The sequence below is a fragment of the Mandrillus leucophaeus genome, unplaced genomic scaffold (genome assembly GCF_000951045.1).
Source record: "Mandrillus leucophaeus isolate KB7577 unplaced genomic scaffold, Mleu.le_1.0 Scaffold360, whole genome shotgun sequence".
NCBI classification, from domain to species: domain Eukaryota; kingdom Metazoa; phylum Chordata; class Mammalia; order Primates; family Cercopithecidae; genus Mandrillus; species Mandrillus leucophaeus.
The window spans coordinates 1,608,961-1,636,696 of record NW_012103810.1 but is presented as its reverse complement, the minus strand read 5'-3'; the positions used below and the strand labels follow the sequence as shown (position 1 = coordinate 1,636,696).

Here is a 27,736-nt window from a genome sequence, read left to right as displayed (position 1 = left end):
AGTAAACAAACTGGAGAAATGTGTTATGATTATTAGGCAGCATTAGGAATTTCCCTTGGTAGTTAGTGGTCATAATGGAAGAGCTATTTATCAGCCTATTTTACACGAGTTGGTTGATACAGAGGAGAAAACAAAATTTTTCCTCTGCTTTCATGCCACAGCAATCAACACACGACTTCTGTGACCTCTGGTTGTTAGAGTAGTTAGTGAGGCAGACCATGAGCAGGTCAGGAGAGGCCCCCCCACCAACCCCCAGGAATGTCAGGCGACCATCACGTGATGGTCAGGCAGTTGTTAAACTGTCTCTGAAATAATTGGTCACAGCTGGTGTCAGGGGAAGACTGTCACCCAAAAGATAGAAAACACCTTGAGCTGGTGATCAGCAGCTCAAGATCTCAGGAGTTGGGCAAGTGGGCTTGAGTATGTCCTCTAACAGGTGAAATGGCAGATATGTATGACCTTCCTTTGGGGGTGTTAGACTGGTAAAAGAAAATCGCCCTAGAGAGCATGTGCACAACCTCAGTAAATGCACTAAGCATGTGGTCACCCCCTCAAGGGCTGACTGACACCTCCCATGCAGCAGTTGAACAACAGCCCACCCCAAGGGAAAAATTAAGGGAGGAGAAAGTAAAGCCCCCAAACCATGCCAATGTATAAAACCCCAAGTCAAGGACCAGATGGGGTACTTGGAACTCTCAAGTTGCCTGCTTGTCCCTTTTCCAAGTGTACTCTGCTTCCTTTTGCTCCTGCTCTAAAACTTTTTTTTTTTAAATTTGAGAGGTTTTATTAGACGGTAGGAGTTTGAAGCTTTTAATTTTTTCTAATTTTTTTTTTACAATGAACATATACAACTTCTTTAATCATTAAAGTGGTCATTTTAAAATGAATGATGGATTTTTAGAAAATTTTTTCTTAAGGACCTACAGTGAACTAGGTACTTTTTAAGATGTTTGTTCACATCACTGCACGGAGCTTAGTGTTCTAACATGGATGGAGATGATAAATATTGCACATAATAAACACGTTACTAGGATATTAGAATCCACTGAGAACACAGAGAAAAGAAAAAGTAAAGTAGAACAAGGGGGGTTGGGAGGGCTTAGTGGGTTGGGAGTGCAGATTGCAGATTGGGCCTCATTGAGGAAAGGCAGGAAGTCAGGAGTTGGCCCTGGGGCAAAGACCCTAAGAAGGGAACACAACTGGGGTGTTTCAGCCACAGCCAGGAGCCACTGCTGGAGCAGAGCAAGTGGGAAGGTCAGGTCCACAGGAAAAGATGACACTTCTTGGTTTACATGAGTAAGAAAGGTTGCCTTGTTTTCTTCCTGTCTACATGATTTGTTGTTTCCTCTGCAGTTAAAGTACACTTACTCCCCCTGCCCCCAACACACACACACACACAAAATACATACATTAGGCCTCTAGTACTATATTAATTTGCTAGGGCTGCCATAACAAAGTAGGCAAACAGAGCTTAAAACAACAGAAATGTATTGTTTTACAGGTCTGTCGGCTAGAAGTCCAAAATCAAGTTAGGGCCATGCTCCCCGTGAGACACGTCAGAGGGAAACCTTCCTTGGCTCTTCCTAGCTTCTGGTGGTTGTTGGCAATACTCAGTGTTCCTGGGCCGCAGCTGCATTCCTCCAATCTCTGCTTCCATCATCACCTGGCATTCTCACTGTGTGTCTGTGTCTTTACATGGGTATCTTCCCTCTTCTTCTCTTTTTTTTAAAGACAAATGAAGAAAGTATTTATTTATACTAACACAGTATAAAGCAATTAATCCTTGCTATTAGCCATAATTAAATTCCTCAAAACGAAGACTTTCAACTTGTGAGCTGGAGCAAATCTCCCTCTATGGCTTCCTGGGGAGGGCAGGTATCTTCTCCGTCTCCTCTCTGCCCTGCCATCCTGGGCTGGTGCTACTCTGTTCCTACTGATTCCAAAGAGTTCCTCAAGGTGAGGCTGGTGAATTGACTTTGGAAGTTGTCTTTTTTTTTTTTTTTTAATTATACTTTGAGTTCTGGGATACATGTGCAGAACATGCAGGTTTGCTACATATGGATACATACGCCATGTGGTTTGCTGCACCCATCAACCCGTCATCTACATTAGGTATTTCTCCTAATGCTGTCCCTCCCCTAGCCCCCCAACCCCAAACAGGCCCTGGTGTATGATGTTCCCCTCCCTGTGTCCATGTGTTCTCATTGTTCAACCCTCACTTACAAGAGAGAACATGCGGTGTTTGTTTTTCTGTTCCTGTGTTAGATTGCTGAGAATGATGATTTTCAGCTTCATCCACGTCCTTGCAAAGGACATGAACTCATCCTTTTTTATGGCTGCATAGTATTCCATGGTGTATATGTGCCACATTTTCTTTATCCAGTCTACCATTGATGGGCATTTGGGTTGGTTCCAAGTCTTTGCTATTGTGAACAGTGCTGCAATAAACATATGTGTGCATGTGTCTTTATAGCAGAATGATTTACAATCCTTTGGATATATACCCAGTAATGGGATTGCTGCGTCATAGTGTATTTCTGGTTCTAGATCCTTGAGGAATCGTCACACTGTGTTCCACAATGGCTGAACTAATTTATGCTCCCACCAACAGTGTAAAAGCATTTCTATTTCTCAGCATCCTCTCCAGCATCTGTTGTTTCCTGACTTTTTAATGATCACCATTCTAACTGGCATGAGATGGTATCTCATTGTGATTTTGATTTGCACTTCTCTAATAACCAGTGATGGTGAGCAGTTTTTCATATTTTTGTTGGCTACATAAATGTCCTCTTTTGTGAAGTGTCTGTTCATATCCTTCACCCAGTTTTTGTGGATTTTTTTTTCTTGTAAATTTGTTTCAGTTCCTTGTGGATTCTGGATATTAGCCCTTTGTCAGACAGATAGATTGCAAAATTTTTCTCCCATTCTGTAGGTTGCCTGTTCCCTCTGATGATAGTTTCTTTTGCAGTATGGAAGCTCTTTAGTTTAATTAGATCCCATTTGTCCATTTTGGCTTTTGTTGCCATCGCTTTTGGTGTTTTAGTCATGAAGTCTTTGCCCATGCCTATGTCCTGAATAGTATTGCCTAGGTTTTCTTCTAGAGTTTTTATGATTTTAGGTCTTACATTTACGTCTTTAATCCCTCTTAAGTTAATTTTTGTATAAGGTGTAAGGAAGGGGTCCAGTTTCAGTTTTCTGCATATGGCTAGCCAGTTTTCCTACCACCATTTATTAAATAGGGAATCCTTTCCCCATTTCTTGTTTTTGTCAGGTTTGTCAAAGATCAGATAGTTGTAGATGTGTAGTGTTATTTCTGAGGCCTCTGTTCTGTTTCATTGGTCTATATATCTGTTTTCATACCAGTACCATGCTGTTTTGGTTACTGTAGCCTTGTAGTATAGTTTGAAGTCAGGTAGCATCATGCCTCCAGATTTGTTGTTTTTGCTTAGGATTGTCTCAGCTATATGGGCTCTTTTTGATTCTATATGAAATTTAGAGTGGCTTTTTTGAATTCTGTGAAGAATGTGAATGGTAGCTTGATGGGGATAGCATTGAATCTATAAGGTACTTTGGGCAGTATGGCCATTTTCATGATATTGATTCTTCCTATCCATGAGCATGGAAGTTTTTTTCCATTTGTTTGTGTCATCTCTTATTTCCTTGAGCAGTGGTTTTTAGTTCTCCTTGAAGAGGTCCTTCACATCCTTTGTAAGTTGTATTCCTATATCAGGGGAAGCAGCCCCCAATATTTCAACATAGGTTCTTTTCTGTTTTCCCTAAGTGTTGGTTGGTCTGAGAAATAAAGAGAAAGAGTATAAAGAGAGAAATTTTACAGCTGGGTCTCTGGGGGTGACATCACATATTGGCAGGTTCTGTGATGCCCACCTGAGCCACAAAACCAGCAAATTTGTATTAAGGATTTCAAAAGGGGAGGGGGTACGAATAGGGAGTGGGTCATAGAGATCATATGCTTCCTAGGGCAATAAAAGATTACAAGACAAATAGCAGAACAAGATCACAAGGCCAGGGCGAAGTTAGAATTACAGATGAGGTTCCATGTCCTGCTGGGCACACATTGTCATTGATAAACATCTTAACAGGAAACTGGGTTGGAGAGCAGACAACCAGTCTGACTAGAATTTGCCAGGCTGGTATTTCCTAATCCTAGCAAGCCTGGGGGTGCTGCAGGAGACCAGGGTGTATTTCATCCCTTATCTTCAACCTCATAAGACAGACACTCCCAGAGCGGCCATTTTAGAGACCTTCCCCTGGGAATGCATTCCCTTCCCAGGGTTATTCCTTGCTGGGAAAATAATTCAGTGATATTTCTCCTATTCGCTTTCTGCAAGAAGAGAAATATGACTCTGTTCTGCCCGGCCCCGCAGGCAGTCAGACCTTATGGTTATCTCCCTTGTTCCCTGAAAATCACTGTTATCTTGTTCTTTTTCAAGGTGCCCAGATTTCATATCGTTCGAACACACATGTTTTACAAACAATTTGTACAGATAACACAATCATCACAGGGTCGTGAGGTGACATACATCCTCAGCTTACGAAGATGACGGGATTAACAGATTAAAAACAGGCATAGGAAATTATAAGAGTATTGATTGGAGAAGTGATAAATGTCCATGAAATCTTCACAATTTATGTTCAGAGACTGTAGTACAGACAGGCATAAGAAATTATAAAAGTATTAATTTGGGGAACTAATAAATGTTCATGAAATCTTCACAATTTATGTTCTTCTGCCATGGCTTCAGCTGGTCCCTCTGTCCACGGTCCCTGACTTCCCACAATATTCCTAGGTATTTTATTCTCTTTGTGGCAGTTGTGAATGGGAGTTCACTCATGATTTGACTCTCTGTCTATTATTGGTGTATAGGAATGCTTGTGATTTTTGCACATTGATTTTGTATCCTGAGGCTTTGCTGAAGTTGCTTATGAGCTCAAGAAGTTTTTGGGCTGAGATGATGGAGTTTTCTAAATATACAATCATGTCATCTGCAAATAGTGACAATTTGACTTCCTCTCTTCCTATTTAAATACGCTTTATTTCTTTCTCTTGCCTGATTGCCCTGGACAGAACTTTCAATACTATGTTGAATAGGAGTGGTGAGAGAGGGCATCCTTGTCTTGTGCCAGTTTTCAAAGGGAATGCTACCAGCTTTTCCCCATTCAGTATGATATTGGCTATTGTTTTGTCATAAATAGCTCTTATTATTTTGAGTGACATTCCACTGATACCTAGTTTATTGACAGTTTTTAGCATAAAGGAGTGTTGAATTTTATCGAAGGCCTTTTGTGCATCTATTGAGATAATCATGTGGGTTTTGTCTTTGGTTCTGTTTATATGCTGGATTATGTTTATTGATTTGCGTATGTTGAACCAGCCTTGCATCCCAGGGATGAAGCCCACTTGATCATGGTGGATAAGCTTTTTGAGGTGCTGCTGGATTTGGTTTACCAGTTTTTTATTGAGGATTTTTGCGTCGATATTCATCAGGGAGATTGGTCTAAAATTCTCTTTTTTTGTTATGTCTCTGCCAGGTTTTGGTATCAGGATGATGCTGGCTTCATAAAATGAGTTATGGAGGAGTCCCTCTTTTTCTATTTTTTGGAATAGTTTCAGAAGGAATGGTACCAGCTCCTCATTGTACCTCTAGTAGAATTTGGCTGTGAATCCATCCAGTTCTGGTTTTTTTTTTTCTTTTGGTTGGTAGGCTATTAATTACTGCCTCAATTTCAGAACTTGTTATTGGTCTATTGAGGGATTCAACTTCTTCCTAGTTTAGTCTTGGGAAGGTGTACGTGTCCAGGAATTTATGCATTTCTTCTAGATTTTCTAGTTTATTTGCATAGAGGTATTTATAGTATTCTCTGATGGTAGCTTGCATTTCTGTGGGATCAGTGGTGATATCCCTTTATCTTTTTTATTGTGTCTATTTGATTCTTCTCTCTTTTCTATTAGTCTGGTGAGTGGTCTATCTATTTTGTTAATCTTTTCAAAAAACCAGCTCCTGGATTCACTAATTTTTTGAAGGGTTTTTCATGTCTCTATCTCCTTCAGTTCTGATCTAATCTTAGTTATTTCTTGTCTTCTGCTAGCTTTTGAATTTGTTTGCTCTTACTTGTCTAGTTCTTTTCATTGTTATGGTAGGGTGTTGATTTTAGATCTTCCTGCTTTGTCTTGTTGGCATTTTGTGCTATAAATTTCCCTCTACACACTGCTTTAAATGTGTCCCAGAGATTCTGGTACATTGTGTGTTTGTTCTCATAGGTTTCAAAGAACATCTTTATTTCTGCCTTCATTTTGTTATTTACCCAGTAGTCATTCAGGAGCAGGTTGTTCAGTTTCCATGTAGTTGTGTGGTTTGGAGTGAGTTTCTTAATCCTGAGTTCTAATTTGATTGCACTGTGGTCTGAGAGACTGTTATGATTTTTGTTCTTTTGCATTTGCTGAGGAGTGCTTTACTTCCAATTATGTGGTCAATTTTAGAACAAGTGCAATGTGCTGAGAAGAATGTATATTCTGTTGATTTGGGGTGGAGAGTTCTGTAGATGTCCATTAGGTCTGCTTGATCCAGAGCTGAGTTCAAGTCCTGAATATCCTTGCTAATTTTCTGTCTTGTTGATCTAATATTGACAGTGGGTGTCAAAGTTGCCCACTATTATTGTGTGGGAGTCTAAGTCTCTTTGTAGGTCTCTAAGAACTTGCTTTACGAATCCAGTGCTCTGTATTGGGTGCATATATATTCAGGATAGTTAGCTCTTCTTGTTGCATTGATCCCTTTACCATTATGTAATGCCCTTCTTTGTCCCTTTTGGTCTTTGTTGGTTTAAAGTCTGTCTTATGAGAGACTAGGATTGCAACCTCTGCTTTTTTTGCTTTCCATTTGCTTGGTAAATATTACTCCATCCCTTTATTTTGAGCCTATGTGTGTCTTTGCACGTGAGATGTGTCTCCTGAATACAAATGGGTCTTGACTCTTTATCCAATTTGCCATTCTGTGTCTTTTAATTGGGGCGTTTAGCCCATTTACATTTAAGGTTAATATTATTATGTGTGAATTTGATCCTGTCATTATGATGCTAGGTGGTTATTTTGCCCATTAGTTGATGCAGTTTCTTCATAGAGTCAATGATCTTTACAATCTGGTATGTTTTTGCAGTGGCTGGTACCGACTGTTCCTTTCCATATTTAGTGCTTCCTTCAGGAGCTCTTATAAGGCAGGCTTGGTGGTGGCAAAATATCTCAACATTTGTTTGTCTGTAAAGGATTTTATTTATCCTTCACTTATGAAGCTTAGTTTGGATGGATATGAAATTCTGGGTTGAAAATTCTTTAAGAATGTTGAATATTGGCTCCCACTCTCTTCTGGCTTGCAGGGTTTCTGCAGAGAGATCTGCTGTTAGTCTGATGGGCTATCCTTTCTGGGTAACCCAACCTTTCTCTCTGGCTGCTGTTAACATTTTTTCCTTCATTTCAACCTTGGTGAATCTGACAGTTATGTGTCTTGGGGTTGCTCTTCTCGAGGAGTATCTTTGTGGCATTCTCTGTATTTCCTGAATTTGAATGTTGGCCTGTCTTGCTAGGTTGGGGAAGTTCTCCTGGATAATATCCTCAAGAGTGTTTTCCAACTTGGTTCCATTCTCACCGTCACTTTCAGGTACACCAATCAGACGTAGATTTGGTCTTTTCACATAGTCCCATATTTCTTGGAGTCTTTGTTCATTCCTTTTCATTCTTTTTTCTCTAATCTTGTCTTCACACTTTATTAAGTTGATCTTCAATCTCTAATATCCTTTCTACCACTCAATGAATTTGGCTATTGATACTTGTCTATGCTTCACGATGTTCTCGCGCTGTTTTTCAGCTCCATCAGGCCAATTATGTTTTTCTTTAAACTGGTTATTCTAGTTAGCAATTCATCTAACCTTTTTTCAAGGTTCTTAGCATCCTTGCATTGGGTTAGAACATGCATTTTTAGCTTGGAGAAGTTTGTTATTACCCACCTTCTGAAGCCTTCTGTCAATTTGTCAAACTTACTCTCTGTTCAGTTTTGTTCCCTTGGTGGTGAGGAGTTGTGATCCTTTGGAGGAGAATAGGTGTTCTTGTTTTTGGAATTTTCAGCCTTTTATGCTAGTTTTTCCTCATCTTTGTGGATTTATCTACCTTTGGTCTTTGATGTTGGTGACCTTCAGATGGGGTTTCTGCGTGGACATCGTTTTTGTTGATGTTGATGATATTTCCTTTGTTTGTTAGTTTTCCTTCTAAGAGTCAGGTCTCTCTGTTGCAGGTCTGCTGGAGTTCCACTCCAGACCCTTTTTGCCTGGGTATCACCAGCGGAGCCTGCAGAACAGGCTTCCTGTTTCTTCCTCTGGAAACTTCATCCCAGAGGGGCACCTGCCAGATGCCAGCAGGAGCTCTCCTGCAGGTGTCTCTCGACCCCTGCTGGGAGGTGTCTCCCAGTCAGGAGATATAGGGGTCACCCCCAGCTGGGGGTGTCCTCTAATTCAATTCAATTTTGACATTATCTACCCAAAGACAGTTATCAAATCCCACAGGTTGAAGGCTCAGTCCCACAAGAGTGCTCCACTTCAGATGTAAATCACAAGCCCCAGATTTTTATCAGTGCTTCTTACCTACTAGCTATCAACTGGGGCTCCCACAACACCCTCCTTGGGTTGGATCAATTTTCTAGAGTGGCTCACAGAATCTAGGGAAACACTTACATTTCCTGGATTATTATAAAGAATATTACAAGAAATACTGATTAAAAGACATGTAGGACAAGGGATGTGGTAAGGGGTGTGGTACTTCCATGCCCTCTTCAGGCACACCATCCAGGAATTTTCATGTGCTCAGCTATCTGGAACTCCCCAAACGCTGTCCCTTTAGGTTTTTATGGAAGCTTTATTACACTGGCATGATTGATTAAATCATTGGCCCTTGGCAATCAACATTTAGCCCTTTTACCCTCCCAGGAGGTTGGTGTGGGACTGAAAGTCTGGATACTCAATCCTGCATTGGTCTTTCTGGTGATCAGCCCCATTCTAAAGTTACCTAGAGCTGCTAGCCATCAGTCAACTCATTAGCATACAAAAAGATACTTATTACTTTGAAGACTCCAAAGATTGTAGGAGTTGTGTGCCAGGAAATGTGAACAAAGATCAAACATATATTTCATAATATCACAATGAAAATCTAAGAGCGAGATTAAGATAATTATTTCCCAAATCTCACAGTGATTAAGAAGTAATGACTCTAAAATCAGGCTACTACACTATCTTGTCACATCTCCCTATATTTTGGCCTAGACACTTGAAGTTATTACCTATCTGGGGAGCAGGCCATTTGTCCAGGACAATCCACTCATCAATGAGGAAAAAGATACGACTCCTGAATGTGCATATCCATTCAGCTAAGCAGCAGTCACTTACTGCAGGCAAGGCCAATGCTACAATTCAATTAGTAACTATTTTACAGCAACTGCTATATGCTTGATAAAAATGCTCAAAACCACAGTTACAATAGGGAGGCAAGGGAACCAAAACTCCTTGCATAGGTTTCTTGTGTACCTATTATGTGCTAGAGTATAAACATGCATTAAAAATTATGTTTTGAGCTCCTAATGTGCTGAGCTAGGCACTATTCTGGGTTGTGAGGGATGCAATAGTGAACCCTTCCGGAAACTCTTGTCAGATCTTATCCCCCACCCCTGTATTGATTCACTGAAAAAAATTCTCTTTTTTCTGGGATTGTGAGTCATGTACAAAATGATGAAAAAAAAGGAAGAGACTTAATTTTACCAGTGCTATAGTCCAATAATTGAATAGTACCTGTCCTGGTTCCTACCTAGTTTCTAAGCCTGATGTAACTGCCCAGTGGGTTCTTCTGGCCCACTGCCCAGATACAGCCATTTTATCAAGGCAGGGGAATTGCAATAAAGAAAGAGTTTTACACACATAGAGCTACTAAACAGAAGACGAGTTTTATTATTCAAATCAGCATCCCTGAAAATTCGGAGGCTAGGGTTTTTCAAAGATAGTTTGGGGGAAGCAGGGGACAGGGGGATGGCCAGGCAATGGGTGCTTGTTAGTGATTGGTTAGAGATACAATCACAGGGGTGTGGGAAATGGTCCTCACATGTACTGAGTTACTATTGGGTGGGGCCACAGGTTGGCAGGTCCAGATGGAGCCATCTGCCCTCAGACATACGCAAAACCTGAAAAGATATCTCAAAGGCCAATCTTAGGTTCTACAATATGATGTAATCTGCAGGAGTAATTGGGAATGGGGAAGCTGCACATCTTGTGCCCTCTGGAATAATGGCTGGCTATTGTTTATGACTACACTGTAGCAGAATTCAGGGTCCTCTATCCTCTCAGCTTGGTGGCCTCTTGTTAGCTTTACAAAGGCACTTGAGTTATGGAAAAAGGTTATTATCACTTAAACTAAACTAAATGTCTCCCAAAATTAGCTTGATCCAAGCCCAGGAATAATTAAGGGCAGGTGGAAGACCAAAGGCAAGAGGAGGGGTGACCGCATCAGATCTCCATCACTGCCATAATTTTCTCACTGTTATAATTCTCCACTCTTCCTTTTCGAGAGCTCCAAGTTTCTTCCAATATATTAATGCTCTTTTCTTTAAAAAATTTTTATTTGGAAATTATTTCTAAGTAGTATATATGAATAGTTCAAAGAATTCCCACAGTTTTTTTTTTTTCTAGTGCCAGGTGTTTATTCCCTCACATGTGGGTGGTTCACGTACACAGCACACAGGCATGGGCACCATGGGAGAGGGCAGCCCTCCTGCCTTCGGAGGGGAGGATCTTGCCCTCACAGTGTAAGAAGGGAGAGGATGGTTTCTCTCCTGTCCTCACTAGGGCCTAGGGAACCCAGGAGCAAATCCCACCCCTTCCACCTCTCAGCCGAGGAGAAGCCACCTTAGTGACATTTAGTTCCAACCATTATAGTAAGTGGGGAAGGGATTGGCCTGGTCCCAGCCATTACAGGGTGAAAATATAAATGGTAAAGGAAGGTACAGTTTGGATGAGGCCACAGGAAGGAGCAGGTGACACCATCAGAAACATGTGCAGGGGAGGGGCAGTTACTGCGCTTCTGGGCTGCTTAGTCCCTGGCTTGGCAGGAAGGGTAGGGGAGATGGATGGGGCTCATTGTTTGGCATTGATGATGTCCACGAATTTGGGCTTGAGGGAAGCACCACCCACAAGGAAGCCATCCACATCAGGCTGGCCGGCCAGCTCCTTGTAGGTTGCCCCAGTCACAGAGCCTCCATAAATGATAGGGGTGCTCTGAGCCACTGCTTCAGAGACGTTGGACTTAAGCCATCCTCGGAGCTTCTCCTGTACTTCCTGGGCCTGTTGGGGTGTTGCAGTCTTGCCAGTACCAGTGGCCCACACAGGCTTATAGGCCAGGATGACCTTGCTCCAGTCTTTCACATTATCTATGATGACCTTTGTCTGCTCGAAAACAACCTTCTCAGTGATGCCAGGTTCCCTTTCATCTAGCTTCTCCCCAATACAGGCGATTACTCCGAGTCCCTCTGCCAGAGCATGGGCTACTTTCTGCCCAATCGGCTCATCTGACTCCCCAAAGACATGCCTTCTCTCTGAGTGCCCCAGGACCACCCACGTGGCTCTGCAGTCTTTGATCATGCCAGGGCTGATCTCCCCAGTAAAGTCCCCATTGGTCACTTTGTAGCAGTTCTGTGCAGCCACAGCAATCTTGGGATCTAGCTTCTGCCGGGCGAAGTCGATATAGGCAGTGGGGGGAGCACAAACCACCTCGGTGTCCGCCGGCACCTTGGCCGCATTCAGAGTGCCGATGAGCTCCCCCAGATTCTGCTTCTTCCTGTTCATCTTCCAGTTCCTCCTAGCAAAGAACTTCCTGGAAGGTGCCATGGCACTGGAGTCGAGGCACTGCAGGTCAGTGTCTGCATATTCCCACATTCTTTACTCAGATCCACTAATAATTATTACTATTTTGCCATGTTTGCTTTATTGCTTTCTCTTTGTTTCTTTATAAATGTGTGTGCATGCATTACGTATGAATGTATAACTGTTAATATTTTGCCATATTTACATTTTTGCTTTCTCTGTCTCTGTGTATGCATGCATTATATATAAATGTATATATGTCATATATGTACATTTTATATGCATGTAATCATGTATATACATGTAAATTTTTTTCCCAAGTCATTTGAGAGCTTCAGACATCATGCTCCTTTACCTCCATATCCTACATTGTGTGTTTCCTAAAAGCAAGGACATTCTCTTATATAAATGCCATATAATGATCAAATTCAGAAAATATAAGATTAGCTAACACTATTTTATAAGATATAGTTCATTTTTCAGATTATGCTAATTGTCCCAATAATGTCCTTTATATAAATTTCCCTTTCTGACCCAGGATCTAATTCCAGATTACACCTTGCATTTTGTTGTTATGTCTTCTTTCCCTACTCAAGTTAGTCAGAGTTTATTTCTGTTGCTCATAACCAAAGAATCTTAAAAATACAATTTCCTTCTGTTTATGATACGGGAGTGCTGGGAAGGGAAGAGTGTGGTCACTTTAAATGATACAGATGAGGGGAAGGAAAGTGTTGGGTAGAGGAGGGCATGGTCCCTGGCTAGGGCTCCACCCCCATGGACCTAGGTGAGGACAGGCACTCCTACTTTTGCGCCCAAAATGTTGCATTTTGCAAGACCACCCTGTCCCATCACTCCCCCATCCTGGGCCTATAAAAACCGGAGACCCTAGCGGGCAGACACACAGGCAGCTGGATATTGAGAGGAACACTTTGGCCGAAGAAGACCCGAGTGACTGGTTGAGAGCATGCTGGCCAAAGAGCACATGGACAGACGCCAGCATGCTGGCAGACCATCAACTGGTGGGATGAGACAGAGTTTGGCTGGGGCAGTTGGAGGAGAGCTGGGGACACTGAGCGGCCCAAATCCAGGGAAAACCATCTTCCTTATGGCTCCCCCATTGGCGGAGAGCTACTTCTACTCAATGAAACTTGGCACTCATTCTCCAAGCCCACGTGTGATCCCATTCTTCCAGTACACCAAGGCAAGAACCCGGGATACAGAAAGCCCTCTGTCCAAGGTAGAGGGTCTAATTGAGCTGGTTAACACAAGCTGCCTGTAGATGGCTAAACTAAGAGAGAACTCTGTAACACATGTCCACTGGGACAAGCTGTAAACATCCACCCCTATACACCACGGAGTTGGAGACCCACAGCCTGCCTATCTGTATGCTTCCCTAGAGTTTTAAGCAGTGGGGCACTGAAGAAGTGAGACACACCCCCATCGCATGCCCTGGGAGGGGGACAAGGGAAGCTTTCACGTTTCATTTATAAGCATTCATTTATAACCTTTAGTAAATTATATCATTTAATCTTTTTTCTTTTTCTTTCTTTTTTTTTTGGTTGTTATTGAGACGGGGTTTTGGCTTTTTCACCCAGGCTGGAGTGCAGCAGCACAATCTTGGTTCACGACAGCCTTGGACTCCTGGGCTCAAGCCTTCCTCCACCTCAGCCCCCCAGGTAGCTGGGACTACAGGCACAGGCCACAATGCCCGGTTATTTATTTATTTATTTATTTTGTATTTTTTGTGCAGATGGGTTTTTGCCATATTTCCCAGGCTGGTTTTGAACTACTGAGCTCAAGCAATCCACTTGCCTCAGCCTCCCAAAGTGCTGGGATTACAGGTGTGAGTCGCTCTACCTGGCCGATATCATTTATTCTTAATCAAGTCTTCTAGGTAGGTATTTAAATCCCTGTTTTAAAAATCAGTACTATCAGGCTCAAAGTAGTTAAAAAACTTGCCCATCATGACACAGTTAAATTCTAGGGCCAGGATTTTAATCCAAGTCTTTTTTATTCTGAAGTCCCTCCAAGTCTTTTTTGTTCTGAAGTCCCTCCTTATTCCATTGCAGGCCTGGCAGATATTCGTAAACCACAATCCTTGCATCAAGAATCCTACAGGCTAGCGTGAAGTGAGACGGATAAACAGATAATGTTATTTGTTTGGCAGTAACACCTAACCACAGCAGTTTGTACAAGGTATAGCGGAACATAGTTATTGAACTTATTTCAAGAATGACGAGAAATATGGGCAGGGCTTCAACAAGAATAGAAGGAAATAAAATCTGTTTTATTCCTTGATGCAAACTGGGTGTTTATAGATTGTCTGTCTACTGTCCAAAGCATGATTAATATCAATGCTAATCCACTAACCTCCAACGTATGCTTAGGAAATTCCTTATTTAGCTGGCTAGCATTGTTAACTTTGACATCTACTAATGCAACATTACCTCCTGAATGTTAGGGACTCATATAGTTCCTACAGCATTTCAATTCTTTCTTGGTCATTTTGATTAATGTTGACATTATCCAGTTCTGACATTTAGCTGAAACATATTGCTAAGATCCTAATCTGTAAACTTGCTTAAAATATGTCCTGTTTAGTTTGATAGTTTTAAAATATTGACATTATAAAAGGAGTTCTGAAGGTAAAGGGTCTGATCCCTTCAAGAAATCTAGAGTCCTTTCCTTTCTCTTTGTGTAAAAAATCAAATGAAAAGTATTAGGAGTACGGAAAACCACGGTTATAAAATCAGAGCAAATAGCATGTCCCACTTTGTGACTTTAGATCCGAACCTGGTGACAAAGAGAAAATATATAAAGGTCAGGAGCTTAGAGGGCATCCAGGGAGCTGAAGCTTGGAACAGTTGTGAGTAGTCTTAGAGTAATAGGGAGGTGTTAGTCCATCAATGGGTCCCTGCTCTCAGTCAGAAGTCTTAGAATTTTCTGGGGACCTGAGCAGTCTGGGAAGAAGAGGAAGATCTGGATAAGTATTCACTGATAATATCTGTTACTGATTAGAGTATTTAGTTTGTATTTAGTAGACAGGTCTTCTTTTAGTACTTAGCTCTCATGGTAAGTTATTCATAAGTAACATGCCTGGCAACAGCTGGTCCTCAAGTAATGTTGAATTGGATTAAGCCGAAAGTGGCTGATAAGGCTATTCCACAGAGAAAGATTTATCTTAGTGTGGCAGGGGCCAGTCATTCAACCACCAAAGAAAGGCAAGGTGGGAGTGGTCACCATAATAAACAGCAGATTCAAAGCAGTGAGCTGAATAGTCTGCCTCCTGCAGATCTACAGCATTGCTAGTTGATCATGGTGTTCCTGGAAGTGAAATATTTGGTTGGTGCAATAGTAATTTCAATTACAATGGAAAGTAATGGCAAAAAACTAGAATTACATTTGCACCAACTTAATAGATAGGAAGCCTACTGAATTTGTACTTGATCTATATAAGCTGAAAGTTCCAGGTCAAGTGAAAAAAAGTCTAATCTGAATCTTAAAAACAGAGAATTATGGCCCTCAAATAATTCCCAGACTTGAGCCTGTTTATAGACCTAGAATGAAAGGGAGACCAGGTCCTCTGGAGGAAAGACCCTCATATACTACTGAATATTTATACTGTTAATCTTTCCCCTGGCCTTCCCCAAAGGGACCTACAGCCTTTTATGGAGTAACTCCACATTGGGGAAGGGAAATAATCAGACCTTTCAGGGACTACTAGACACTGGTTCTGAACTGACACTAATTCCAGGAGACCCAAAATATCACTGTGATTGACAGTCAGTGTGTGGAGGTCAGGTGATGAATGGGATTTTAGCCTAGGTCTATCTTACAGTGGTCCTGTGCCTTCACAGTGTGAAAATACACAGTGGACCAGTGGGTCCCTGAATCCATGCTGTGTTTATTTCCCCAGTTCTAGAATGCATAATTGGAATAGACATATCTAGCAGCCGACAGAAGCCCCCACATTAGTTCTCTAACCTCTGGAGTGAGGGCTATCACGGTGAGACAGACCAAATGAAAGCTATTAGGGCTGCTTCTACCTAGGAAAGTAGTAAACCAAAAGCAATACTGCATTCCTGGAGGAATGGCAGAGATTAGCAGCACCATCAAAGACTTGAAAGATACAGGGGTGGTGATTCCCACCACATTCTCATTCAACTCTCCTGTTTGGCCTGTGCAGAAGACAGATGGATCTTGGAAAATGATAGTGGATTATTATAAGTTTCACTAGGTGATGATTCCAATTGTAGTAGGTTTACCAGATGTGGTTTCATTTTTCACACAAATTAACATGCTAGTACCTGGTAGACAGCTAATGAATTTGGCAGATGCTTTTTCTCCATTCCTGTTAATAAAGATTTCCAGACGCAGTTTTCTTTCAGCTGGCAAGGCCAGTAATACACCTTCATTCTCCTATCTTAGGAGTGTATGAACTCTCCAACTCTGTGACATACTTTTTTTTTTGAGACAGAGTCTCTGTCATCCAAGCTGGAGTACAATGGCATGATCTCGGCTCACTGCAACCTCCATCTCCCAGGTTCAAGTGATTCTCCTGCCTCAGCCTCCAGAGTAGTTGGGATTACAGGTGCCTGCCACCATGCCCTGCTAATTTTTTTTTATTTTTAAGTAGAGATGGGGTTTCACCATGTCGGCCAGACTGGTCTTGAACTCCTGACTTCAAGTGATTTGCCTGCCTTGGCCTCCCAAAGTGCTGGGATTACAGGCATAAGCCACCATGCCTGGCCTGTGATATACTTTAGTTTGCAGGAATCTTGATCATCTTTCCCTTTCTCAAGCTATCACACTGGTCTGTCACATTACTGACACTATGCTAATTAGTCTTAGTAAGCAAGAAGTAGCAACTACTCTAGACTTGTTGGTAAGACATTTGTGTGTCAGAGAGTGGGAAATAAATTTGACAAAAATTCAGGAGCCTTGGTGAAATTTCTAGGGGATCAATGGTATGGAACAGGTCATATCACTCTAAGAAAAGAACCTATGTTGAAATATTGGGGGCTGCTTCCCCTGATATAGGAATACAACTTACAAAGGATGTGAAGGACCTCTTCAAGGAGAACTACAAACCACTGCTCAAGGAAATAAGAGATGACACAAACAAATGGAAAAAAACTTCCATGCTCATGGATAGGAAGAATCAATATCATGAAAATGGCCATACTACCCAAAGTACCTTATAGATTCAATGCTATCCCCATCAAGCTACCATTCACATTCTTCACAGAATTCAAAAAAGCTACTCTAAATTTCATATAGAATCAAAAAGAGCCCATATAGCTGAGACAATCCTAAGCAAAAACAACAAATCTGGAGGCATGATGCTACCTGACTTCAAACTATACTACAAGGCTACAGTAACCAAAACAGCATGGTACTGGTATGAAAACAGATATATAGACCAATGAAACAGAACAGAGGCCTCAGAAGTAACACTACACATCTACAACTATCTGATCACAGCAGTGAAGGGAAATCTTCCCAGTGGGCAGAACTTCGAGTGGTGCACCTGGTTGTGCACTTTGCATGGAGGGAGAAATGGACAGATGTGTGATTATACACTGATTCATGGGCTGTAGCCAATGGTTTGGCTGGATGGTCAGGGACTTGGAAAAACCACAATTGGAAAATTGGTGACAAAGAAATCTGGGGAAGAGGTATGTGAATGGACCGGAATAATCAAAAACTGTGAAGATATTTGTATGCCATGTGAGTGCTCACCAGCAGGTGACCTCAGTAGAATTTTAATAATCCAGTGCATAAAATGACCCATTCTACAGACACCACTTAGTCTCTTTCCCCAGCCACCCCTGTCATCGCCCAGTGGGTCCATGAACAATGTGGCCATGGTGGCACAGATGGAAATTATGCATGGGCTCAGCAACATGGGCTTCCACTCACCAAGCCTGATCTGGCTACAGTCACTGCTGAGTGCCCAATTTGTCAGCAGCAGAGACCAACACAGCCCTCAATGTGGCACCATTCCTTGGGTGATCAGTCAGCTACCTGGTGGCAGTTTGATTATATTGGACCTCTTCCATCATGGAAGGGGCAGAAGTTTATCCTCACTGGAATAGACACTTACTCTGGATATGGGTTTGCCTATCCTGCACGCAATGCTTCTGCCAAGACTACCATCCATGGAATAATGGAATGCCTTATCCACTGTCATGGTATTCCACACAGTATTGTCTCTGACCAAGGCACTCACTTTATGGCTAAAGAAGTGTGGCAGTTGGCTCATGCTCATGGAATTCACTGGTCTTACCATGTTTCCCACCATCCTGAAGCAGCTGGATTGATAGAATGGTGGAATGGCCTTTTGAAGTCACAATTACAATGCCAACTAGGTGACAATACTTTGCAGGGTTGGGGGCGAAGTTCTCCAGAAGGTTGTGTATGCTCTGAATCAGTATCCAATATATGGTACTGCTTCTCCCATAGCCAGCATTCATGGGTCCAGGAATCAAGGGGTGGAAGTGGAAGTGGCACCACTGACCATCACTCCTAGTGATCCACAAACAACATTTGTGCTTCCTGTTCCCATAACATTATGTTATACTGTCTTAGAGGCCTTAGTTTCAGAGGGAGGAACAATGACACCAGGGGATACAACAACGATTCTATTAAACTGGAAGTTAAGATTGCCACCTGGACACTTTGGACTCCTCTTACCTTTAAGTCAACAGGCTAATAAGGGAGTTACAGTGTTGACTGGGGTGACTAACCTGGACTATCAAGATGAAATCAGTCTACTACCCCACAATGAAGGTAAAGAAGAGTATGCATGGAATACAGGAGATCCATTAGGACATCTTAGTATTAACATTCCCTGTAATTAAGGTCAATGGGAAACAACAGCAGCCCAATCCAGGCAGGACTACAAATGGCCCAGACCCTTCAGTAATGAAGTTTTGGGTCACTCCACCAGGAAAATACCTTGACCTGCTGAGGTGCTTGCTGAAGGCAAAGGGAATACAAAATGGGTAGTAGAAGAAGGTAGTCATCAATACCAGCTATGACCACATGATCAGCTGCAGAAATGAGAACTGTAATTGTCATGAGTATTTCCTCCTTCTTTTGTTAAAAACATGCTTATGCATGTATACACTTGTACTAAGAAAATATCATTTTATTTCCTTTCTCCTTTATCATATGACATAAGATTTATTGACTTCACATCAGCATTTAAGTATTATTAACTTTATGTAATAGTATTTGGGTTGGGGACTGGTGCATTTCTGGTTGTACAAAGGATAGTTATATTATGTTAGAAGCAATTATGACCTTATTATTGTTTTTATTTGAAGATTATTTATGACCTCAGGAGATGTGTATGGGTCCAAGTTGACAAGGAGTGGACTTGTGATGGTCAATGCTGAGTGTCAACTTGATTGGATAGAAGGATACAAAGTATTAACCCCGGGGGTGTGTGTGAGGGTGTTGCCAAAGGAGATTAACATTTGAGTCAGTGAGCTGGGAAAGGTAGACCCACCCTTAATCTGGGTGGGCACAACCTAAGCTGTTGCCAGCATGGCTAGAATATAAGCAGGCAGAAAAAATGTGAAAAGAGAGACTGGCCTAGTCTACCAGCCTACATTTTTCTCCTGTGCTGGATGCTTCCCACCCTTGAACATCGGATTCTAAGTTCTTTAGTTTGGAAAGTCGGACTGGCTTTCCTTGCTCCTCAGCCTGCAGACAGCCTATTGTGGGACTGTGTGATCGTGTGAGCTAATACTTAATAAACTCTGCTTTATATATTTATCTATTAGATTAGTTCTGTCCCTGTAGAGAACCCTGACTAATACAAGGTCCTACTCAAGAAATCTTTGCCCAGACCAATGTACTGAAGTATTTCCTCAATGTTTTCTTCTAGCAGTGTCATAGTTTCAGGTTTTACATTTGAGTCTTTAATCCATTTTGGCTTGACTTTTGCATATAGTAAAAGCTAGGGGTCTAGTTTCATTCTTCTGCTCATGGATATCCAGTTTTCCCAGTACCATTTACTGAGGACGGTATTCTTTCCCCAATGTATGTTCTTGGCATCTTTGTCAAAAATGAGTTGGCTATAAATACATTGATTTATTTTTGCATTCTGTAATTTGTTCCCTTGGTCTGTGTGTCTGTTTTTATGACAGTACCATGTGGTTTTGGTTACTACAGCATTGTAGTATATTTTGCAGTTAGGTAATGTGATGCCTCCAGTTTTGTTTTGTTGCTCAAGATAGTTTTGGCTATCTGGGGTCTTTTGTGATCCATACAAATTTCAGAATTTTTTTTCTGTTTCTATGAAGAGTGTCATTGGTATTTTGATATGGATTGCATTGAATCTGTAAATCACTTTGGGTTGAGCAGACATTTTAATAATATTAATTCTTCCAACCCATGAATATGGGATATCCTTCCATTTTTTGTGCACGTTCTTTTCCATTTCTTTCATCAGTGTTTTATAGTTTTCACTGTAGAAATCTTCCACTTCTCTGTTGAGTTTTTTTTTTGTAACTATTGTAAATGGGATTGCTTTCTTGATTTCTTTTTGATTGTTTCCGATTGGTATATAGAAATGTTATTGATTTTTGCATGTTGATCTTGTATCCTGCAACTTTACTGAATTCCTTTATCAGTTGAAACTGTTTTTTGGTGGAAACTTTCATTTTTTCTTTTTCTTTCTTTCTTTTTTTTTTTTTGAGACGGGTGGCAGTTTGATTATATTGGACCTCTTCCATCATGGAAGGGGCAGAGGTCTGTCCTCACTGGAATAGATACTTACTCTGGATATGGGTTTGCCTATCCTGCATGCAATGCTTCTGCCAAGACCACCATCCATGGAATAATGGAATGCCTTATCCATTCCAATAATGGAATGCTATATCCATACTTGCTATGTTACCTAGGCTGGAGTGCAGTGGCATGATCTTGGCTCACTGCAGCCTCCACCTCCCAGGTTCAAGCAATTATCCCACCCCAGCCTCCTGAGTAGCTGGGATTACAGGTGCACCACCACCCCCAGCTAATTTTTGTATATTTAGTAGAAATGGGGTTTCACCATGTTGGCCAGACTGGTCCTGAACTCCTGACCTCAGGTGATCCACTGTGAGTTTGTCATATATGGCCTTTACTGTTTTGAGGTATGTTCATTTCCTACCCAGATTGTAGAGAATTTTTATCAAAATGAGATACTAAATTTTATCAAATGCCTTTTCAACATCTATTGAAATGATCAGTTTTATCCTTGATTATATTAATGTGATGTACAACATTTAGATTTTTTATATGTTGAACTATCTTTGCATCCCTGGAATGAATCCCACTTGATCATGATGAATGATCTTTTTAAAGTGTTGTTGAATTTGGTTTGCTAGTAGTTGTTGGGGATTTTTGCATCTATTCTCATCGGGGCTATTGACCTATAGTATTCTTTTGTGTGTGTGTCCTTGTCTGGTTTTGGTATCAGGATAATGTTGGCCTCATAGAATGAGTTTGGAAGAATGTCCTTCTCATCAGTTTCTTGGAACAGTTTAAGAATAGTTGGCATTAATTCTTTAAATGTGTGGTAGAATTCAGCAGTGAAGCCATCTAGTCCTCAGCTTTTCTTTGTTGGGAGACCTTTTATTACTCTGTCTGTCTCATTACTTGCTATGGGTCTGTTCAGGTTTTCTATTTCTTCCTGGCTCAATGTTCGTACATTTAATATGTCTAGAAATTTATCCATTTCTTCTAGGTTTTTCAATTTTTTGGCATATAGTTGCTCATAATAGCCTGTAATAATCCTTTGATGTCTTTTTTTGTCTCACATTTTGTTTATTTGGGCCTTTTCTCTATTTTTCTTAGTCTAGCTAGTGGTTTATTTTATCTTCTCAAAAAACCAACTTTTCATTTCATTTGTCATTTGTATTGTATTTTTAGTAACAATTGCATTTACACTTGCTCTGATCTTTATTATTATTATCTATAATAATAATATTATTATTATCTATACTATTATTATTATTATTGATTTTTGAGACAGAGTCTTGTTCTGTCTCCCAGGCTGGAGTGCAATGGCACAATCTCGGGTCACTGCAACCTCCACCTCCCAGGTTCAAGCAATTCTCCTGCCTCAGCCTCCTGAGTTGCTGAGATTACAGGCACCTGGCACCACACCCAGCTAATTTTTGTATTTTTAGTAGAGATAGGGTTTCACCATATTGGCCAGGCTGGTCTCGAACTTCTGACCTCAAGTAATTCACCCACCTCAGCCTCCCAAAGTGCTGGGATTACAGGTGTGAGCCACCATGCCTGGCCCCAATTTTTAATACTTCTTTCCTTCTATTAGTTTTGGGTTTGGTTTGTTCTTGTTTTTGTAGTTTGTTAAGGTGCATTGTTCAGTTGTTTATGTGAAGTCTTTATACTTTTTTTCCCTTTCTTTTTCTCACCCATAGATTCAGGTCACAATCTACTTTTTTGATGTAGGCATTTATTCCTATAATGTTCCTCTTAGTACAGCTCTTTCTGTATCCCACAAATTTTAATATGTTGTATTTCAATTTTTATTTGTTTAAATAACTATTTTTATTTCCTTAATTTCTTCATTGACCCAATGGTAGTTCATGAGAATGTTGTTTAATTTCCATGTATTTGTTTAGTTTCCAAAGTTCCTCTTGTTATCAATTTCTAGTTTAATTCCATTTTGGCTAGAAAAGATATTTGATATGATTTTGATAATTTTAAATTTGTTGAGATTTGTTTTGTCATCTAATATATGGCCTATCCTGGAGAATGTTCCATGTGCTGATGAGAAGAATGTCTAGTCTGTAGTTGTAAGATGAAATATTAACTGGAAGTTAAGTCTAGTTGGTCTACATTGTTAATTCTGACATTTTCTTGTTGTTTTTCTATCAGGATGATGTTTTTTTGAGTGATCTGTTGTTGAAAGGGGGTTTTTGAAGTCCACTACTATTATTGTACTACAGTCTATCACTCCCTTGAGATTTATTAATATTTGCTTTATATGTTTGGGTGCTCTGATGTTGGTTGCACATACATTTACGGTGGTTATATCCTCTTGCTGAGTTGTTCCCTTTATCATTATATAAGGACCTTCTTTGCCTCTTTTTATAGTTTTGACTTCAAATCTATTTTATCTAACGTAAGTATAGATACTCCTGCTCTTTTGTGGTTTCCATTTTCATGGAATACCTTTTTCTGTCCCTTCACTTTAAGTGTATGTATGTCTTTATAAATCAAATAAATGAAGTAAGTTTCTTGTAGGCCTCATATAGTTAGGTTTTTTGAAACTTTATTCAGTCACTCTATGTCTTTTAATTGGAGAATTTCGTGAACTTATATTCATTGTTATTATTGATGGATAAGAACTTACTGCTGACATTTTGTTATTTGTTTTCTGGTTGTTTTGTAAGTCATTTTTTCCTTGATTACTGGTTTTGATTGTGGATAAGTGACTTTCTCTGGTAGTATGTTAGTATGTTTTAATTCCTCATTTTCTGTTTGTTTGGTTTTTTTGAGATGGAGTCTGCTCTGTCACCCAGGCTGAAGTGCAGTGGTGTGATCTCTGCTCACTGCAATCTCTGCCTCCCAAGTTCAAGCAATTCTCCTGCCTCAACCTCCTGAGTAGCTGGGATTACAGGCACACACCACCACATCCAGCTAATTTTTGTGTTTTTAGTAGAGATGCGGTTTCACCATTAGTCAAGCTGGTCTTGAACTCCTGACCTCGTAATCTGCCCACCTTGGCCTCCCAAAGTGCTGGGATTACAGGCTTGAGCCACCACACCCTGTCCTCCCCCCGCTCCATTTTTTAAATTTTTGGATATTTGTTGTAAGTTTTTGCTTTGTAGTTACCATGAAGCTTGCCAAAAAACATGTTATAGTTATAACAAGTTAAACTGAGGACTATGTAACATTGATCACAAAGAAAAGAAACAAAGAAAATGAAAACTGTACACTTTAATTTCACTTCTCCACTTTTGGACTTTTTATTGTCTATCTTTTTATATTGTCTACTGCTTAAGAAATTGTTGTAGTTTTTGATAGATTTGTCTTTTAGCCTTCATACTAAAGATATCAGTGGTTTATATTCCACAATTACAGTATTAGAGTTTTATGAATTCATCTGTGTACTTATTTTTACCAATCAGTTTTATACCTTCAGATGATTTCTTGTTGCATGTTAGCATCTTTTTCTTTCAGATTGAATAACTCTCTTCAGCATCTTTTGTAAGACAGGTCTGGTGGTGATGAATTCCCTCAGCTTTTTTTTTTTTTTTTTTTTGTCTTGGAAAGTCTATTTCTCATTCATGTTTGAAGTATAGCTTTGCTGGATACAGTATTCTTAGTTGAAAGCTTTTTTTTTTCCTTCTTTAGCTCTTAAATATGTCATCCCACTCCCTCCTGGCCTGTAAGGTTCCCATGGAGAAATGTGTTACCAGATGTATCGGAGCTCCTTTATACGTTATTTGCTCTTTTCTTTTGGTGCTTTTAGGATACTTTTGATGCTTTACCCTTGAGAGTTTTATTATTACATGCCTTGAGGTAGTGTTATTTGGGTTGAATCCGCTTGGTGTTCTTTCACCTTCTTGCCCCTGGATATTCATATCTTCCTTTAGGTTTGGAAAACTCTGTGTTATTATTTCTTTGAGTAAACTTTTACCCTGATCTTTTTCTCTACATCTTCTTTAAGGCCCATAACTCTTAGATTTGCATGTTTGAGGTTATTTTCTAAATCTTGTGAGTGTACTTCATTATGTTTCATTCTTTTTTCTCCTTTCTGTATTTTCAAATAGCCCAACTTCAAGCTCACCAGTCCTTTCTTTTGCCTGATCAATTCTGCTAGTGAGAGACTGATACATTTTTTAGTTCATCGACTGAATTTTTCAGCTCTAGGATTTATGTTAGAGTTTTAAATTTTCACTTTTTAAAGTTTCTCTGATAGAGTTCTGAATTCCTTCTCTGTTGAAATTCATTGACCTTTCTCAAAACAGCTATTTTGAATTCTCTGAGAAGTCATAGGCCTTCATCACTTTAGGATTGGCCACTGGTGTCTTATTTAGTCTGCTTGGTGAGATCATATTTTCTTGGGTGTTCTTGTTGCTTGTGGATGCTCACTGATGTTGGGTCATTGAAGAATTCTGTATTTATTCTGGCCATCACAGTCTGGCCTTGTTTGTACCTGTCCTTCTTCAGAGGGCTTTCCAGGAATTCAAAGGTGACTGGGTGTTAAATTACCTAAGCCTGTGGTCATTGCAGTGTTACAGCGTTAGAGGGTGCTATAAGCCCAGGTACAATGTGACTTTTGCAGACTCCTTGATACCCAGCCCTGATGGACTTGGGTAGGACAAGGGAGAATTTCCTGGGTTCTCAAGCACAGTTTCTCACTCGTTTCCCTCTCTTTGTCCCCTGTGAAAGGAGTCTGTCTGATCATTAGGCTGCCTGGAGTTAGAGGAGGTGTGACATGAACACTCTTGTGGCCACCACAGCTGGCACTGTGTTGGGTCACACATGAAGCCCATGATCTCCCAGACCAGCACAGTACTGGGGCTCACCCAAGGCCTGTAGCCACTAGTGCTAGACTGGCAGTGATGTTTATTCAAAGTCAGAGGTCACTTCAGTCAGTAGGTGGTTAAGCTTACTAGGACTTGAGTCCATTCCACCAGGGCAGCTGATTCTCTTCTAGACCTAGAAGCACCATCTGGGAGCAATGGCCTGAAATCAGGGGCTTCTGGATTCTATCTGGTACTATATTTTACAGTGGCTGGGCTGGTAACCAGTTGCAAGACAAAGTTTCCTGTACTTGTCCCTTTCTTTTCCACAAGTGGAAGGAGCCTCTCTTTGTGGTTCAGTGCCTGGAGTTGGGGGAGGGGTGATGCAGGTACTCCTATGGCTGCCACAACCAGTGTTGCATTGGGCACAGCAAAACTACAGCTTCTGAGACCAGTACAGTACCTGGGCTCACCCAAAGACTGTAGTTGCTATGACCTGCCTGCCACTAAAATTTGTAGGTGCCCCAGGACACATTAATAAATTGCTGGTGAAATGGGCTGAGACTTGGATTCCTCCTGCTTGGGCAGCAGATTCCCCTCTGGCCCAGGTATTTTCTAAACAATTCCTATGTAAATACCAGTGAAATTCTTCCCAGTGCTTTATTCCACTGTGACAGAGTGAAATTGAGTTTCAGTGCAAACTCCCACACTCACTTTGCTATGCCTTCCCTAAGCACTTAGAATCTCTCTCGTGGCTGTGCTGCATGGGGTTGCAGGTTGCAGGACAGTGGGGGAGGCAATATAGGACTGCCCTTCTTACTCTCTTCAATGTGTCTTTCCTTGTTTTCATTTTCTTTCTCTCTCTTTCTTTCTTTTTTTTTTTTTTTTTTTTGACAAGGTGTGGCTCTGTGGACCAGGCTAGAGTGTAGTGGCACAATCCTGGCTTACTGCAACCTCCTCCTCCTGGGCTCAAGTCATTCTCCCACCTCAGTCCCCTGAGTAGCTGGAACTACAGGCACATTCCACCAACCCCAGATAATTTCTGTTTCTTTTCTTTTCTTTCTTTCTTTCTTTCTTTTTTTTTTTTCCTGTAGAGATGGAGTTTTGCCATGTCGCCTAGGCTGCTGGTCTTGTACTCCTGGGCTCAAGTGATCCATTTGTTTCGGACTCCCAAAGTGTTGGGATTACAGGCAGGAGGCACCAGCCCATCCTTCCTTGTTATTATGCCAAAACCAGATACTGTGAATGCTCACCTGATATCTGGTTCTTTTGAAGGTGTAGTATCTTGCATGGATAGTTGTTCAATCTGATATTCCTGTGACTGTTGGGGGGCAGGGAGAACAATTGCTGGAGGGTTCTAGTCAGCTGTCTTGCTCTACCTCCTGAGCATTAATTCTAGTTTGAGTTCTTAAAAAAATGCCCAATTGTTTCAATTCTGTTTCTTGAAAAGACTATAAATAACCATTAAATTTCTTTAGCACCTTTGTCAAAAATCAATTGACTGTGTGGTGTATTTCTGGTCTCTGTTCCATTCCATTATTCTTTTGTCTGTCCCTTTGCCAACGCATATCATACTGTCTTGATTACTGTTGCTTTATAATAAGTCTTAAAATTAGGTAACATATGGTTGTATAACTTGCTAAATTTATTAAATCATTGGATTGTATACTTGAAGTAGTTGAATCAAATAGTATGAAAATGTCTCAATAAAGTTACATATTAAGAATCAGGTTGTGTACTTTTTCAACTTTATTTTTCTTTTTAAAAATTGTTTTTGGGTAAACCAGCAAGGTGGCTGACTAGAGGCACCTGGCATCCACCTCCTCCACAAAGAAGGATCAAAACAGTGAGTGATAATCACATATTGAATAGATAATTACATGTGAAATATAGAACCTAAGAAAGAATACCAGAATTCAGCAGGGAAATGATAGAGAACCTCTGAGCCACAGAAGGAGAAGGGAGAGAAGCAGCCAGCTGGCTAGGATCAGCTCAGAGTCAGGAGAAACTTCTCAGTGTGGGAAAAAGATAAATGAAAGATCCTCGGTAGTTCACATTTCCACTGTGGACTCTTGCAACAGTAGCCACAGGAAAAGCCCTCAGCCTCTGTGGATTCCGAGAGTAGTATAGGGAGCTGTGTAGAGTCTTTGTGATGGCATTTTTCCAGAGAGGGAGTTTATGCTGGGTCCCACACATCTCCCTAAGGCCCTGGCAGCCGCAGCACAATTACATTTTGAGAGCACAACCCCAACACACTACATCCTTCCCTGAGGCTTAACACCTCCTACATTTTCACATCCCTGGAGCCCTGCAGTCACCCTCCCTGTATCCAT

The 27,736-nt window shown here is 40.9% G+C and overlaps 1 protein-coding gene across 3 annotated transcripts; it reads right to left on the bottom strand.

Moving 5' to 3' along the window:
- Positions 1-10,738: 10,738 nt before the first annotated feature.
- Positions 10,739-27,486, bottom strand: LOC105546495 (triosephosphate isomerase-like). 3 transcript variants are annotated; one of them, XM_011989698.1, is made up of 2 exons: positions 27,483-27,486; positions 10,739-11,960 (listed from the first exon to the last, which is right to left on the bottom strand). In XM_011989698.1, exon 2 carries the CDS (start codon positions 11,926-11,928, stop codon positions 11,179-11,181), a length of 750 nt encoding a protein of 249 aa, XP_011845088.1. In that variant the 5' UTR covers positions 11,929-11,960; positions 27,483-27,486; the 3' UTR covers positions 10,739-11,178. The 3 variants fall into 3 exon arrangements, with proteins under 3 accessions (XP_011845088.1, XP_011845089.1, XP_011845090.1); XM_011989699.1 differs by lacking the exon at positions 27,483-27,486 and having other exon boundaries at positions 10,739-11,430; positions 11,482-11,959; XM_011989700.1 differs by lacking the exon at positions 27,483-27,486 and having other exon boundaries at positions 10,739-11,773; positions 11,882-11,928.
- Positions 27,487-27,736: the final 250 nt, after the last annotated feature.